Here is a 16,200-nt window from a genome sequence, read left to right as displayed (position 1 = left end):
GAGCATTTGAACTTTCCTGTTTGGTTAATATCTGAAAAGTCCTTTTAATGTGCAACTCCCACAAGAATAAAATAGAGTATATTCAGTATTTTCCAAAAATAGTCTCTTTAAAAAATAAAACTGCTATTATATCCATTTTCTTTCAGGTATCCCACAGGATCTACAGGTGTTCTATCCAGTGATAGACTTGAATCAAATGTTGGATCCTCTAGTTATTTAGATAGAGGAAAACTTGGTTACAGTAGATTAATCAAAGATGACACCACAGACTTTAAAAAGGTAAAAAGGTTTTGCAATTTGGGAAACATGGGTTAAACGGTTATATTAATAATGTTACAAGATAGTTCATAGAAATATTATGAATTGCCAAAAGAGCTCTTTGTACTTTTCTACTTTCACTACAAAGTATTTGATAGCTTGATGTACAAACTCTTCTTATTTGTGTATACAATTTTTCCTCATACCTGGAGTTAGGTGCTCTGGAATTCCATGTTCTAAGGGGGCAATAGTTAGTGGCGATGGGCGTAAGTTTCTTACTACAACCAACATCAGTTTTTTCATTTCACCACAAAAGGTGTGCAGGAAAATCTGTGAGGTCGATGTACCATAATAAGCACTGATGTGTTCAGCTACACATCACCACTAATCGAATTGCCCTGAAATAGATCATTGTTACCATTTTAGCTAATGATGTGGTCTGCTACTTGGAGATTAAAAATGACAAATGTTATGTCTCATTGGAATTGTGGTGAATAAGAGTATCTGCGCTATTTCTGCCTCAGTCATGCTATACCATTTATATTATGAGATCCACACATTGGTGTATATTTACGAAGTCCGACACTTCTAGTCATGTTTATGCCTGATAGCAAGATACGGCCAGTAAAAGCACTGCATTTCAAAGATTGGGCACAAACACGAACAGAAGTTTTGGGTTCTACAACATGACACTTCGTAAAACCCCTTTGTGTTTCATCCTCATCTATTTATCTGCTGTTGAGATTAATGGCCTGACTGAACAGAGATCAGTGTGCATGATCTATTTACAATACTTGTTTTAATTGTTACCTCATGCAGAATCCATAGTATGTTATTTTTCTTTCAGTTATATGAACAAATCATAGCAGAAAATGAAAAACTGAAGGCCCAGCTGCATGACACCAACATGGAGTTGACAGAGCTCAAGTTACAACTTGAAAAAGCTACACAGGTTTGTGTGAAGCCTTAAAGTTTATCTATATCCACAGCATCAAAATGCTGTTGTGAAATTCATCTACAGACTTTTAGACATTCTTAAACCATTTTTTAATTTATTTTGTGTCTCAGCTATTTGTTTTTTTTAAACTGCTACTGAGGTACTTAGTAGAAAATGGGAGCACCACTTCAGACTTTGGTTGGATTGTTTTTAGTTCCTCTTGAATCATATTCTTACTGTTTGGCAATGTCCGATAGTGGGCAACTATATAGACCTATATGGTGGCAAAATAAAGGCAATGATTTTAATTTTGTTAAAATACATTTGGCTTGTTTTGTATTTCAGAGGCAAGAACGTTTTGCGGACCGATCACTTTTAGAAATTGAAAAAAGGGTAAGTTTTGCTTAAGATATGTTGTGAGCTTTGCTCATTTTAGGAAGCAATATAAGGTATTCTGTACAAAATATTTATCTTCAACTGTCATTGATGTAGCTAATCGAATCGATTTGCTTGCATTATGGGATGAAGAGGTTTTCTTCATGTATATCATAAATTGTTTTCAGATCATTTGACATAGTTTCTAGAGGGGTCTATTTATCATAAGAAGAAGAGTCCTAAATCCAGTGAAAAATGGTGTGGAGAGAGTGCTTCTTCCATTTAACAATCTTCAAAGCCAGTTAACGCTTGCAATAGTTATTGCTGGCCGCCCCTGGCAACAGCTTCCCCTTGCGAATCGAAGACTATTTAACATAGCGTGGTGATAACTGTACCTCTGCAGTCTAAGTGAAATGACATTGATCGTGTAACAGGGGTGACCAGCAAAACAGCAAACCTCTGTTTACTGCTGCAGCCTGTATTGCCAGGCAGCCCAGCTGCCTGGCGAACTTTTAATGATAAATGGCAGCCATAGAAGAATTTTAAATATCTTCTGTCGCTTAACATTGAGAAATATAGTCCTTAATCCAGAGGTTCCCAAAGGCGGTCCTCAAGGCTCCCCAACAGTTCAGGTTTTAGAGATATCCATGGTTAAGCACAGGTGGTTATATCAAATTGACTTTGGTACTAATTAAATCACCTGTGCTCAACCATGGATATCTGTAACACCTGAACTGTTAAGGAGCCTTGAGGACGGTGAGTGGGAACCTCTGCCTAAATCTATTAACTTGATTCCCATTTAGTTACCATATTTAAAAATGAATATAAATGGATATAATGACATTCTTACTACTATACAAATTTAGGAAAGTTGAAAACAGGTTGAAGTAGGTCATATGTCTGACATTGTTAGTGTGCTTGTCTTTATTTTTTAAATAACGAGGTCTAGAATTCTAATCTTGTAAGCAAATTATGAATTATATATTGAAGAAAATTATACAGTAACACAGTGGATATATCCTAAACTGATTGAAATGATTTATATCTGAAAGGTTATCTGCAATAACCTGTATGATCCTTCTGGCATGAGCTTAACCCCTTTAATGCTGTTTTTTTTTTTCTTGTGTGGTTTTTTTATTTTGTTTTTTTCCGAGGTATTATAATTTCACTTAGACTGCAACTTTTAGATCACCATTATTTTAATAGGCTGTATTTTCGCCTAAACACCCCTTACTATGATTTATTACTAAAATAAACATACTACAATATACATTGTAGTATGCAAAACATCCATTTTATTGCGCACACTGTAGATTTAGCTATTTCGCCTTTGGTGATTTGCCTGTTCCTTATGTGTCAACTCTTGACTTTAAGATGGCTACGATAGGAACAGTATATGCCACATGCTTCTTTGCAATTGATTCATTCAGCAAGTGAATGCTCCCAAACTTGAACACTGAACATTTATGATGCAGACCACACTTACAAAAGTGCCAGTCTGTATGGGCTAGGTAATTTGAGAGGTGACAAGCGTGCACTGTGAAGTTACAGTACAGTGAATGCAGACTTCATTTGGTGGTGAGAAACTAGTCGCCAATGTTATATATAGCTAAGCGGCTTACAGCTGACAGTATTGTCTGCATGTAATATGCTCTTTTCTTTATAGTGCAGTGATTGAAAGAGCTGAACACTTTGTCCATTTTGTCAGTTTTTATATTTTTATGAAAGATTAAGACCCTTTGTTGAGAAATATATCTGACACTAGGTATTTGTTATGGATGTATTTCAAACTTTCAATTGCAATATATTGATGCTGTGAAAGGTGGAAATTACACCACACTAATGGTTTGTTATTAAATAGAAACAGCAGCTCCACTTACAAAAGTATTTGAGATAATATAAAAAAAGGGGCGCTTGTTTCAGTGTGAAATAAAAATGAAGGAATTGTAAAAAAACGAGGTAAATGATGGGAAATGGAAAAGACTTTAAATTAAACCAAATAAAATAAATAAGTAAAAATAATAATTTTAAATTAAAAAGTGAAAATTAAAAGAATGGGATATAAATTAAAAAATGAAACGTAATTGTTATTAAAAATAAGAGTATGCAATACCTGTATAGGGAAAAAAGTTAGTATAAAAATGCTTATACCCTTTGTGTATATAGTCCATGCTGGGAAGTACAGGGGTTCTAATGGTGTCAGTACTGTTCTTGCATGAAAAGCCGCAGATTTGGAATTAACTAGCTGTCTACCTTTTCAGCCGTTATTCGCCGTGTGCTGACTGGTTCCCTCCGTATGCGTCTAGTTCGCCGTTCTTGTCAGATTCACTCCGTGAGTGTCTTGGTCTTTTGCTCAGCGGCGCAGTATGATGATGATATTCCCAAAATAATAGCACGGGCTGTGGCACCCAACGCGTTTCAGGCTTGCGCCCTTTGCCAAGGGGGCGCCCCCATAAGGAAAACAGCCTAGCGGGAACGCTAGTGGAGATCTAATTTTTTACTCATATGGTACTAAAAAATTGATGTATAGAAAGATCAGCCATTTGGTTATTGAAATTAATTTTATTGAATCAATTATTAGGCCATGCACATTGTTGGCCTAATTTCTCCAGCTATTTTTAAAGAAAAATTTCCTATCCAGCACAGAGAAACACAAACCTATCTCTTTAACCCTAGGAACTTTTTGGGAAGTCACTTATTCTCCTAGATCAACCCCTTTTTAACTTAATGGATTTGCTATTATGTGGGTGGCGCCACTAAGAACATCTGTCAAGTGTACAGTACATTTCTCCACTGCTTTTGTTTCCTTAAGCGTTTTCAGCAAGGTATCTGAGTGTTACATTTTATGTAAAAAATTCTGATAAATTAACCTGTAAATATTTACATTAGGAAAGAAGAGGTCTAGAGAGACGGATATCTGAGATGGAAGAAGAACTTAAAGTAAGTATCTGTATTTAATGAGCAAAAAAAACACATTAAATTCAGGTATAGATGAAAGGGACATGAACATTTATGATGCAGACCACATATAACAACCACTGCATTCTTTTGATTTATACCATCACCTTAGTTTTATCTTCTTGGTCAATAAGATATAGGGCCATATCCAATTAGCCGCGGTAAATTACCGCGGCTAATTAGCTCGCTCGGTGCTATCCAATTAGCCCCGTAGTCGGCCTGACGACTGCACTTATCGGGGTTTTTTTTCAGGATCTGTTGTGTCCCGAAAAACAATCCACGATAAGTACTGTTTTTTTGCCCCAAAAAAGGCGAGGACACACAGGGCCGCAAGCTTATCGCGGCTTCTATGTGTTAACGAGCGAACTATTCTATTTCACCCAAATTAATAGGATAGCGAGGTAAAAAACATATCGGCGAAAAATCATAGTTTTTCACTGATCGCGGGGATCAATTAGCACCTGAACAATGTTCGGGGCTAATTGGATATGGCCCATAATCACCTATATCCCTGAAAAGTTTCTTTTAGGAGGCGATCTTATTTGCCTAATTGGTTACAAACAAATGGATCCTGTTGCTTAGCCCAATCATATTAAGTAGTGTCTGCTTTTGTCACATATGTAGCTGAAATAGGTTAATTCTATGGTTAATCGGCTAAGCAGCCAGATCTCTTCCAGTACTCTTTTAAGAGCAGTTAGAGGATGACAGCGTGCACAAGCTGCTTTTGAATCAATCTCCAGATTGCATAGATCAACATGCCCAGTTATTGTTTTCACTACAGAATCGGTTTAGGAGTACACATGCTTTTTAATATTGGGACAACTGAAAAATTAAACCTTGTGGGGCCCCATATTAAAATGCAACTTTGAAAATATGCGTGTTTACTCTCGATGCCTCATATTATGCAGAGTTTTAGAATATGATTCAAGAAGTCTTTATTAAACTCAAAATAGACTCGACTTTTAAGTCTTTAAGTTATATAATAGGACTCGAGTCCTATTAAGAGAAAAGTGCTATATAAATAACATTATTATTATTATTATTTTCATTAGAACATTAACACTTACAGTTTTAAACTGTAGGGGAAATATCTGATTTAAATAAAAGTGAATGAAAGGTCTCTTGCTTAGCCGGATATTCTGTAGTACAGTAATTATGGAAAGCACTGTAGTTTGCATAAGTTATTGAAGCTGACTGCAAGCATACCTAAACTTTAATTTCATGTTCCTTAAAATATCTGCTGATTCTGTCACACAGCTGTAAGGGGCATGTAACTCTTGGTCCCCTTAGCTTAGACTATCTTGGGTACTACTTTATTGTTCTGACACTTTGCAGCAAAAAAGTCTAAAGGTGCCCACACATGGTACGAAATTATGCACTATCTGGCATCTTTCGACGCATCGGAACGACAGATCGTGCATAATATGTGCAAATCGTGAGTGTCCACTCACGATAACGATGCCGATGCGCATACCCGCGGGTCATACATCGTATCGTCAGATCTTACCTGCTACAGGTGAAATAGCCACCTCCCCAGAGAGCCCCAGCCTGGGCTGACTAGCGGTCAGGGGTAATGCATTGGCTGAGGGATCCGGTGAAAAGGTTTCCCTGGCTGTGGCATTAGTTCCCCTCTAGAAAGTGTCTGGTGCTGGTTATGGATAATACAGGGAACCCCTATGCTATTTGTCCCCTGTATTTACAAACCCAGGACCGGCTCGGCTGAGCCCAGTGCTGGTTGTGCTAAATACAGGGTACTCCTATGTCTTTTTTTCCCCTGTGTTTTGACAACCAGTGCTGGCTCTGAAAAAGCCCAGTGCTGGTTGTGCTAAATACAGGGGACCCCTATCTCGTTTGTTCCCTGTATTTTCTCAACCTGGACCTGCTGTGAAAAGCCAGGGGCTGCTTTGGGGGGGATCGATAATGAGATCGTATCGTTGCCTACTTCGTTCTGTGTGTAGGGGCCTTAAACCACCCCACACAGCAGCTATTGATGTCGAACAATGTCTGCAGTGGAAATGTGAGCTGAAATGTAAACCATTCTAATGTTTAACACAGCCTTCAGATTTGTTTATTTTTCCCTTTTATCTTACACACACGCATATATATATATAAATCTATATAGAAGTATATATAATTTCATCTGTCGTGTCTGCTTTGATCTTTGCAGAACCTCTATCAAGTAAAGCAGATACAAACTTTGAGACAGTTAAATGAACGACTGGTGGCTGAGAATAGAGCTTTGACCAGAGTTGTTGGCAAGCTCTCAGAGTCCTGTAGGCAGCTACAGTCTGTAGCCTTGTAATTTCCTCTTCATTGGCCAGCCAGGCAGGTGCCTTGCAATGGACTGCTATAGCGCATAAGTGTGCCTGGGGATTTGCTTGTTAATTACAGTGTGGATTTTTGCATGCAGTGTGTTAATGTTTGAAATGGTCCCCAGTGCAAACACACACACTTGATCACTATTGCCCTTTTACATACTTAAAGAAAAATATAACCTGTCTTTAAAGAATTGTCCCTACTGAAGTAGAAAATCAGTCAGAAGTTAGAACCATGGGGATCGTATGTCCAGACAGTACTTGACTCCTCTGGTGCTTGTTCCTATTGAATACAATTAACAGGTTGACCAACATTCTCATGTGCAGTTGTTAATAAAATAATCAAACCCTGCCTCTTTCACCGGCCCATCCATCAGAGAGGCATGTGTGATGATCCCTTGCACAAATATCATAAGTGCAGATTAATTCAAAAATAATTATATTTCCCCTTTATCTCACAAATTATATATTGGAATTATAGAAAACAAACTTTTATGAGCTCTTAATTGAGCAGGATGTAACTAGGTTCTAAGCTGACAAGCTCAAAGATATATTATAGAAAATGTTGAACATTCTGTATGTGTGCTGATCATTCAGGTACAAAATGTGCCAACTGGATGTAAGAAAGATTGTAATCTGTAATTTACAATGAAACTATATTTTAAATGAGCACATTTACCCATGTAACTTCAGTGAGTTTATTCTCAGTGAGTGAATTGGCTGAGCTACAATGTCAGAGCATGGAGCATGGCTTGATAGCACTGTAATAAAATAACCTAAAATTGATTAAATAAAATTATATTGTTATTAGATGGTAGAATGATACTCTCTAGCCCAAACGTCTCCTGACTGTTGGCATTGATAAAGGAATAGGGGTGTAGATCACAAGGATATAAGGGGATTGCAGGAGGTAGTTTTACTACTTTAGGTAAGAGGAGAAAGGTGGGGTTGTATGTCATTAAAAGTAAAAACATTTGTCTGTACCATAGTTTTTCTCTTACATTTGCTGTAAAATATACAGCCATTCACTTTTTTTTTTGGCCTATCCGCATCTTTCATATTCTATACCTACTAATTTACAAGAGCAATTTTAATATATACTGGTCTCTGCTTCAAACTTTTGTTAAGCAGTGTACTGAGGTTTAGTTTTGGTACAGTATTACTTTTCTTTTCACTGCACACTTACTACGCATAACATGGTTTATAATTGTATATTCTGCTCTTATTGTATTGTTAATATAGTTTAGTTATATTGGGATGATGGTCTGTAGTGTACAGTAGACTGTGTGGCAGGCAAAAGTTACATTCCCCAAAATTCTGTCAAATATTTTATATTTTATCACTGCATTTACCAGCAATCATTAATGGCTTATTCTACAATTAACTAAATGAGTTGTACATTATGTGTTCATATAAGTTTTATACAAGGTTTTAATCATGTATGTTATGGCTGTATTCAAATCAAGCTTGAGCAATTGTGGTAGAGGTTTTTCCTGTGCATTAACATGTCCGTTTGATAGTCAGGTATAAAGTGTCACTGTAAGCTGTTTTCATACAAGTAAGGAAAATAATACCAGTTTTGGGCGTAGTCCATGCCTTGCTTGGCATGCTTTTAGATTATGATATTCATGGGGCTCCTTCAGTTAACTGCTTATCTTGTTCTGTTTTCTGCCATTATGTCACATTTTTGGGTGTCCTAAGGTCTGGTACCTTGGGTTAATCCTACTACTACTGAAGTAAGTCCTGTGGCCATGGGCACTTGCTAGTCCCAGTCTGAAAGCATTAATGAGAATTTTTAAATGGTAATCAGTGCTGTCACTAGGAACCCTTGAATGCCATATTATTCAGTAGACTTCAGTAGTTTAAGTCAAGTTTTACATTAAAGCATTTATTTAAGGCCGTTGGGTAAACATTGTTTTTATTTTCTTCTCCCAAACAGATGTTACCTGACTTGAAAGCAGACAACCAGAGGCTAAAAGATGAAAACGGAGCCTTAATAAGAGTTATAAGCAAACTTTCCAAATAAAGAGGTTTTACCACAGTAAAGATTTAATGGCATTGCACATAAGTTACTCCAGTGAACCATAATTTTGGCAATCACTGGATATATGGGGGAAAATTCCTTGGCGACTGTAACTTTCCAAAATCCTGCCAAACTCCCTCTTTCCTGTATTTTTATTTGTTTCATTTTGTACAAAAACTTTGTTTTGTATTAAAGCGCGGCTGCTGAGGAGACAAAATGACTATGAATTCTTGTTTACAGTTACAACGTGCAAGGAAAGTGTTCAAGGCCAGACGCCTCCTATATGTAACCAGTAAGCCTTAGTTGTACATAAGCCTTTTGCAATCAGAAAGCTTTCTGCTACCACAAAAGACATTGACATAGTGTGTTGTGCCACACATCAAATTCTTTGCTTCACTTACTACTTTTATATCTTTTTTTTTTTTTTTTTTCTTTCTTTCTTTTAACTGTGCATTTGCGTCTGCAGTTTACTTGATGCACTGCTTATAGGCTGCTTTTTGCAGAAGTAGGATTTCTGTCTGTAGTTGAGCTGACAGTTCTTGCTGGGACTTGTATTTTAGCAAAAAACAGTCACAATCTGACCATGCTTATGTATTGGTTTACAGTAGCTACAACTGTCACCATTACTTCAGCTTCAAGATATCAGTTTTCTTATTGCTTACATTTGACTACTCAGACATTAGTTGGGGCACTTGCATTTATTATTTGAGTAATATGCATTCAATTTCTCGATCCTTGTAATGGCTGTTACCCTTCTAGCTGTCGTTTTTGTTTTTTTAGGGCTTCAATGAGATGTTCAGTACTATAGCTTTCACACTCATTTTTAGTAGGTACTGAGTGAGTGCGTGTGTGTATATATTTGTGTGCTTGTATATATAAATATATATAGATGTGCTAGTCTATATCTATATATACGTATATATGGAGAACCTGTATTATGTTTCCAAACCACTGTGTGGCATGCTCAATCGTTCTCTCTGCAGTGTCTGTTACTCATGGTTAGATTGTTCCTAAATAGCTATCTTAATAAAGTTCAGTCATTTTATAGTATATTGTCTATTTTATGGAGGTGTGACTAGTTATAACTGTAAAATATTCTGATTTTGTTATTCTCTTTTGAAGTCACAACTATTAAAAGTATGTTATTATTTCACAACATTTCATGTTTATTTGAGTACCATTAATATCATTTGTGCTAGCTTATACTCCTAACATGCACTCTGTTGTGTGTAAATGCACTGTTGTCATGTCAGAAGGCATGTAATTTAATACCACATCATATCTATCCATTTTCTACATTTCAGTGGCCTTTTTGCAGAAAGTAACCAATATAAATATGTATGTGTATACAGCTCAGTGAGAGTTGCTGTTTTTTTTTGTTAGACAGCTCTTATATTTTCACTGACCCATAAAAACAGCGTGATACTGGCACATGAATCTAATCCACTGAAAAAGCTCTGTCATTAAAAAAAATTGTAAATTGTAAAGCTTGCAGCAGCTATTGTATTGTTGACTATAATGTATACTATATTAAATGTGAATTTGTACCCTTTTAATTTACAAACAGGTCATTGTGATCTACTGCCTATATTTTGTGGGTTTTTGGTTCTCCAAACTTGATGTCCTCATGTTCGGTTAGTTTTATGAAAATACATGGCCTTGCTCTTACTGCCAAGCTCAGGATTCTTGACTTTTAAAAGGTACAAAGATAGTTTTGGGATTTTGTTATATTCATTTAATATGTATGTAGGGTGTTACGGATTTGCGTCTTGAAGATGCAAATAAAAAAGAGTAAAAGTCTGTACAGCAAATTAAGCTGCACGTTTCTGGAGATGCAAAATTACTTATTATGGTTTATACTTGGTAAAGCTTGGGTGTCTGTGAAGAATGATGAAATGTTTCTAATTTAGTATTTTATATTTAGTTTATTTATTCTTTATCTAAAACAGATTGGCTACTGTGCTACATTGATTTTATTGGTAGTCCTGAGCAGGCTCTGTATGTGCATGAAACTAGTAACAAACCTTATCTTTTGAAAGAAAAATGTATTTTGACATATACAAATAAAAATGAATTAAACTATTTTTACTGTGTGCATCAACATGTTAGATTTATTGAATTTAAGTCTTTTTAATGTATGTATTATTGGGCATTAAATGTCATGGGTGTATATAAAACCTTTCTGGATCAAATATCTTCACATTGCTTACCCATATTTCAAATGCTTTACTAACTAGTTTGGAGAAAAACGTGAACATTTTTACACTGCATGTGAAATAAAGAACATGGCGATTATAATGTGCTTTAAGTGTGCGCTTACATTCTCCTATAGTCTGATTCAAAAACTGACATGAATTTTTTTTTATTCCTATACAGTAGCTAGTTGAGCAATACCAGAGTTCTTACAAAGAGAAATGATTGTCACTTAGTCAACCTAGTACCCTGCCTCAAAATATTCAAATCGATTACAAAATACTATGTAAGCATCAGACTTTGTGTTGTGTTATGTATATTAAAACAGATCCCTATAGTCTGCAACAGATTCCCCGATCCGCAGATCAGTATCCAGCGATCCGTCGCCAGATCAGGGAAATTCAGTATGTAAAAAATTCTCGACTGATTCCATTTTCAGGTCAGGATTGGGGAATCCAGATTGTCCAACTTGTTGATTTACCCCGATTCCCCAAAACCGGAACAACATGGAATTGGGGCAGTCCATCTCAGACACAGAATTTTAAGATGTAAACATTTTGTTGCTGTATTTGGATTAAAGAATTAAAGATGTGCATTACCATTTTTGATCTTAACGCAATAGATATCCATTCAATAACACTTTCCTTGTTGCCACTTGGGACGGCGTTGTGTTTTAATGACTTGGAGTATGTGTATCAAAGCTTGATGTGAGATAAAATTGTGAAATATATACAGGTTGAGTCTCCCATATCCAAATATTCCGAAATACGAAAGTAAAGAAAGTGAAACCTTTGCTTTTTGATGGTTCAAGGTACACAAACTTTGTCTAAAGCACAAATTATTTCAAATATTGTATAACATTACCTCCAGGCTGTGTGTATAAGGTGTATATGAAACATAAATGAATTTCATGTATGTACACAAACTTTTTTTGATGCACAAAATGATTACAAATTTAGTAGAAAATGACCTGCAGGCTGTGTGTATAAGGTGTATATAAATCATAAATGCATTCTGTTCTTAGAATAGGGTCCCATTCCCAGTATATTTCATTATTTTATGCAAATATTCCAAAATACGGAATATTCCGATATCCAAAATACCCCTGGTCCCAAGCATTTTGGATATGGGAGACTCAACCTGTATTACCAACCAATCGGCTCCAAACTATCATTTCTTAAACACAGCCTGCAAAATGTTAGTTAGAAGCTGATTGGTTGGTGATATATATTTCACAATTTTATCTCGCATCAAGCTTTGATACAATGCATGATATTGATGGTCTCTCATGGCAAGGGCACTCTGTTACCATTTGATGAATTTTGTGCCATTATTTGATTGGATTTTGATGGCCTTATAAAGAACTGGCACTTGCTGACCAGATTTTTTAAATCCACTCAATTTGCAACATGTTCGTAATTTTGATTCCTGTAACCAGTAATAAAGAGCAACAGCTTCCAGGTAGAAATGGGTCAACCCAAGGTAGTCTCCTTTCAACCACCAGTTGTTACGATAGATGCACCCTTGGGGACAGTAAGAATGAATTATATAAGTGAATAAGATATCAGCAGACTTAAATCACTACAGCTAAAAAATAGTGGCACTTAAAAATCCCTAATAGGAATGAGCATTTTTTTGTGAATAATTCTTAAATACAAAGAAATCTTGCAATAGTGTTTACCATTAATTAAACAATATGTGACACTTGTAAATACATAGAAATGTGTAGCTTTTCTTCCAGTTTGTAGATCCAAAATGCCCACACCGCAGGCACTTATGTATAGATTTACTGTAATTACCTTTCTTTAGACTGCAGAATTGTGAGCCGTTCAAATATGTATGTTTCTTCATATATTTCCCAGCATCATATATCTTTAAAGTATACGAAAGAAGAAAATGTAAATATCTAGTGAAGCACCTTTTTGGGTTTCATTTGTTTTAAATAATTTTTGTGAAATGCACTTATAAATTGGTATTTTGTATTTAATATTTAACACATGGACAATGTTCAGTCAACTACCAGATCAAAATGGAATGAAGGCACATAAAAATAAAAGAGCTTTACCAGGTGGTATTGAACCCATCTTTCAGATGTTCGGTTGGTGAGAATTGCCTACCTCCATCCACAATGCATAATGTGTTTCGATACTTGATCTGTTTTTAATTTGCAATTTCAAGGCTTACCAGAACAGGTAGTTGATATTTTTGCAATACCCGATTACAACTCGACCAGTCGGACACTGGCAAACAAAAGAAGCCAACTTACAGTATATCAAAGTACAATAGTATTTATAGAATGACCCGAGTCTTCTATCATATACCTTTATTGTGATATGACTGATCTTATAGTATACTAACTGTTGCCCACGTTGAAATAGCTTCTGCCAACATTTATTTTATTTGAGGTGTTATAGTTGTATTTTGTTTGCATAGGTGCCCTGTTGTGAGAGTGGCCCATGTGACCAGCAGCGCTATACAGACTGATGACAGCAGTTCCTGCACCCACCACTCACACCGATGTCCGTGTGTGCGCTATGCACATACGGCTATGTAGCCAATCCTTTTCAAGTGTATGCAGGTCCAAAGCACCTCTCCTCCCACCCCTTACCGGCTGTGCGCGTTGTGCCACGCCTATGTCTTGCAATGATGTCAATAAATTTTGTTTTTGTTATTACTCAGCTTTAACTTGATGGATCGAGATGAAACAAAGTGCAGCTGATTTCTATGAGATTCCACTGCAAAGTAGTGCAGTTTTCATGAAAATCTGTTCAGAGGTTTTTGCTCCAACTTGGAACAGACACAATGTTCTTATAATAGTACAGATTTGGTGACACACTGCTTGCTTTGTGTATTCATATGTACTCTGAGTTGTAATTCAGCCACTATATAAAGTACTACTATCAATATGGATACTATTGTATTATGGGCCTGATTCAGATCCGCTCACGAGCGCTGAGCGCACGACTGAGGGAGCTCTGTCATGCGCATGCTCGAGACCCGAATAACGACGGGGTAGCCGTCGTTATGGGTCTCGCACCAAAGGGGGCATGCTGTTGATGGTGATTGACAGCACGCCCCCTGTGGTGGGCATGCCGGGGGCGTGGCTGCCAGACGGAGGCGTTCCCATGGGAACGCCTACCGTCTGGGTCCGGCCCCACTGACATCACTAGTGATGTCAGTGGGAGTGCTTTTGGCTCTGATAGAGCCAAAATCACTCCAGGGCTTGCGGTCACCGAGACCCTACCGCAGGGTCTCGTCGCAAGCCCGATGGTCTTGACCATCGCGACCATCATCATGGACGCTCGCATAAGCTGTGGGTGGTAACCCACAGCTATGCGAGCATCCAAAAGACCAGACGGAAAAAAAAAAAAACCAAGCCCTGATTCAGAGCGGGCGCTCGTTCAGAGTGTCCGGCTCTGAATCAGGCCCTATATGCAGTAAGCTGAATCGGTCAGAAAAAGCAATAACTATGACAACTGAGTGAGTGTGAACAAAATAAATATTGTACTATATCCGTGCACACCGATGTGCTCGCAACCGGGTTGATAGTTAGCCCTGCGCAAGCGCAGCGGCTGCACTGCGTGTGCGCAAGCCCCGGAGCGAGAGAAACTCGGTCCGGAGCTCTCTACAAAGGGGCGGCTGTCGATATTGATCGACAGCTTGCCCCGTTTTGTAGGCGGGCCAGGGGGGTGGTCTCTAAAACTGAGGCTTTCCTTAACGAACGCCTGCTGTTTGTGGGCGGCCGCACTGACCTAATCAGTGATGTCAGTGGGGAGCTTCCTGCTCTTTCAGAGCAGGAAGCTCCCTGGGGCTTGCGGCTGCCGAGACCCAAGACCCAACCTTAGGGTCTCGTCGCAAGCTCCGATGGTCGCGACGGTGTTCACCATCGTGACCATCAACCTGGTCGGTCGTTAAGCTGTGGGAGGTAACCCACACTTTACCTAACGACCAGGAGGCCGCACTTCAAAAATGAAGCGGCCGCCCTCATTCAGAACGAGCGCTCGCTTCTTGCGAGCGCCTCTAAATCAGGGCCACTGTCTCTACGGCACATATGCATATCTCGTCACATTCAAATAATGTGACCTGCTTACGTGAGTCAGGTCTTCATAATACCCATTCTACAGTTATATGGGTTTATACTTTTTTTTTTTTTTTTTTTTTACTTGAATATATTATGCAGTTCTATCTCATCTACCTATTACTATTCATATAATTGCAAATTTTATGTTAACAACACTTGAGTGAGAGTACCCCCGTTTTTTTTTTTTTTTAATCTCTGGTACCTTGAATTTGCATTTACCAGGAGGTATTTATAACTGAATAATGGATGCTATTTACCTGTAGAAAAAAGTTCATGCAGATGCATACTTTTAAGCGCTTAAGGTGCCTACACACTTTGCGATGTGGTCACGATCCGACATTATGTCCGATTTTCCCTTGAACTCCCCCCGGTAGTCGTGGGCATGATTTGGTGTTAAAAACTGTCCAATATGACAAACAATCCATCGTGCCTCCTAACTATTCCAGTGCATCGTGACTGAGATTGTCAGATGTGCCCTACAGCACTGCAGATCTGAAGATGCGATGTACGACTTGCGGGGACACGCATCGTGTTCATGAGTGGACACTCGCCATTTGGGCATATTTTACACGATTTGTCACGATGCATCAGAATCGGGCAAATCGTGTAAAATATCGCTGTGAGTAGGCACCTTAAGAATACTGATAAAACAATAATAAACTCTACAATTAACATTGAGTATACAATAAATAAGGTTCTTAGCACGTTTGGCCAGAAATGCATGCCCATCTACCATGTCAAGGTGAACCTCATCAGGTGGGTCCCTAACATCCCTAATCCTGAAACACCCTAGCTCCACTTTACCTTTGTGAGATTACCTCATTACAACCCAGGTACACCTCTTCAGCTGTAAATGAGATTTAAATGAATGCATAAGACTGCATCGCATGTAGTTGTGTATTGTGTACTTTGGTGCATGTACAGTGTGAAACTCTTATCAGGATTAATGTGCAAGGAGAAAGGGTGACTTGCTACATCTAGATTTATATTTGTTATGCTTTTAAAACATGTAATGTATTCATTCTAGTGTGTAACATTTAAGCTGTGTACATGAGTGGCA

At 37.8% G+C, this 16,200-nt stretch overlaps 1 protein-coding gene across 4 annotated transcripts in view; it reads left to right on the top strand.

The window, feature by feature from the left end:
• PPP1R12A (protein phosphatase 1 regulatory subunit 12A) overlaps positions 1-10,950 on the top strand; it is a 185,593-nt gene extending 174,643 nt beyond the window's left edge. For 2 of the 4 annotated variants that reach the window (XM_088478109.1, XM_088478107.1), the window contains 6 exons: positions 147-279; positions 1,106-1,210; positions 1,541-1,588; positions 4,460-4,510; positions 6,696-6,853; positions 8,783-8,867. In XM_088478109.1, coding sequence (XP_088334235.1) covers positions 147-279; positions 1,106-1,210; positions 1,541-1,588; positions 4,460-4,510; positions 6,696-6,830 — 472 coding nt within the window. In that variant the 3' untranslated portion in view covers positions 6,831-6,853; positions 8,783-8,867. Of the gene's footprint in view, positions 1-146; positions 280-1,105; positions 1,211-1,540; positions 1,589-4,459; positions 4,511-6,695; positions 6,854-8,782 lie in introns of all 4 variants that reach the window. The other 2 variants (XM_088478110.1, XM_088478108.1) reach the window with 1 other exon arrangement.
• Positions 10,951-16,200: the final 5,250 nt, after the last annotated feature.

This window comes from Taudactylus pleione, unplaced genomic scaffold (genome assembly GCF_031769625.1).
Source record: "Taudactylus pleione unplaced genomic scaffold, aTauple2 ptg000207l, whole genome shotgun sequence".
Taxonomy (NCBI): Eukaryota; Metazoa; Chordata; class Amphibia; order Anura; family Myobatrachidae; genus Taudactylus; species Taudactylus pleione.
This window is presented reverse-complemented; position numbering and strand designations above follow the sequence as displayed.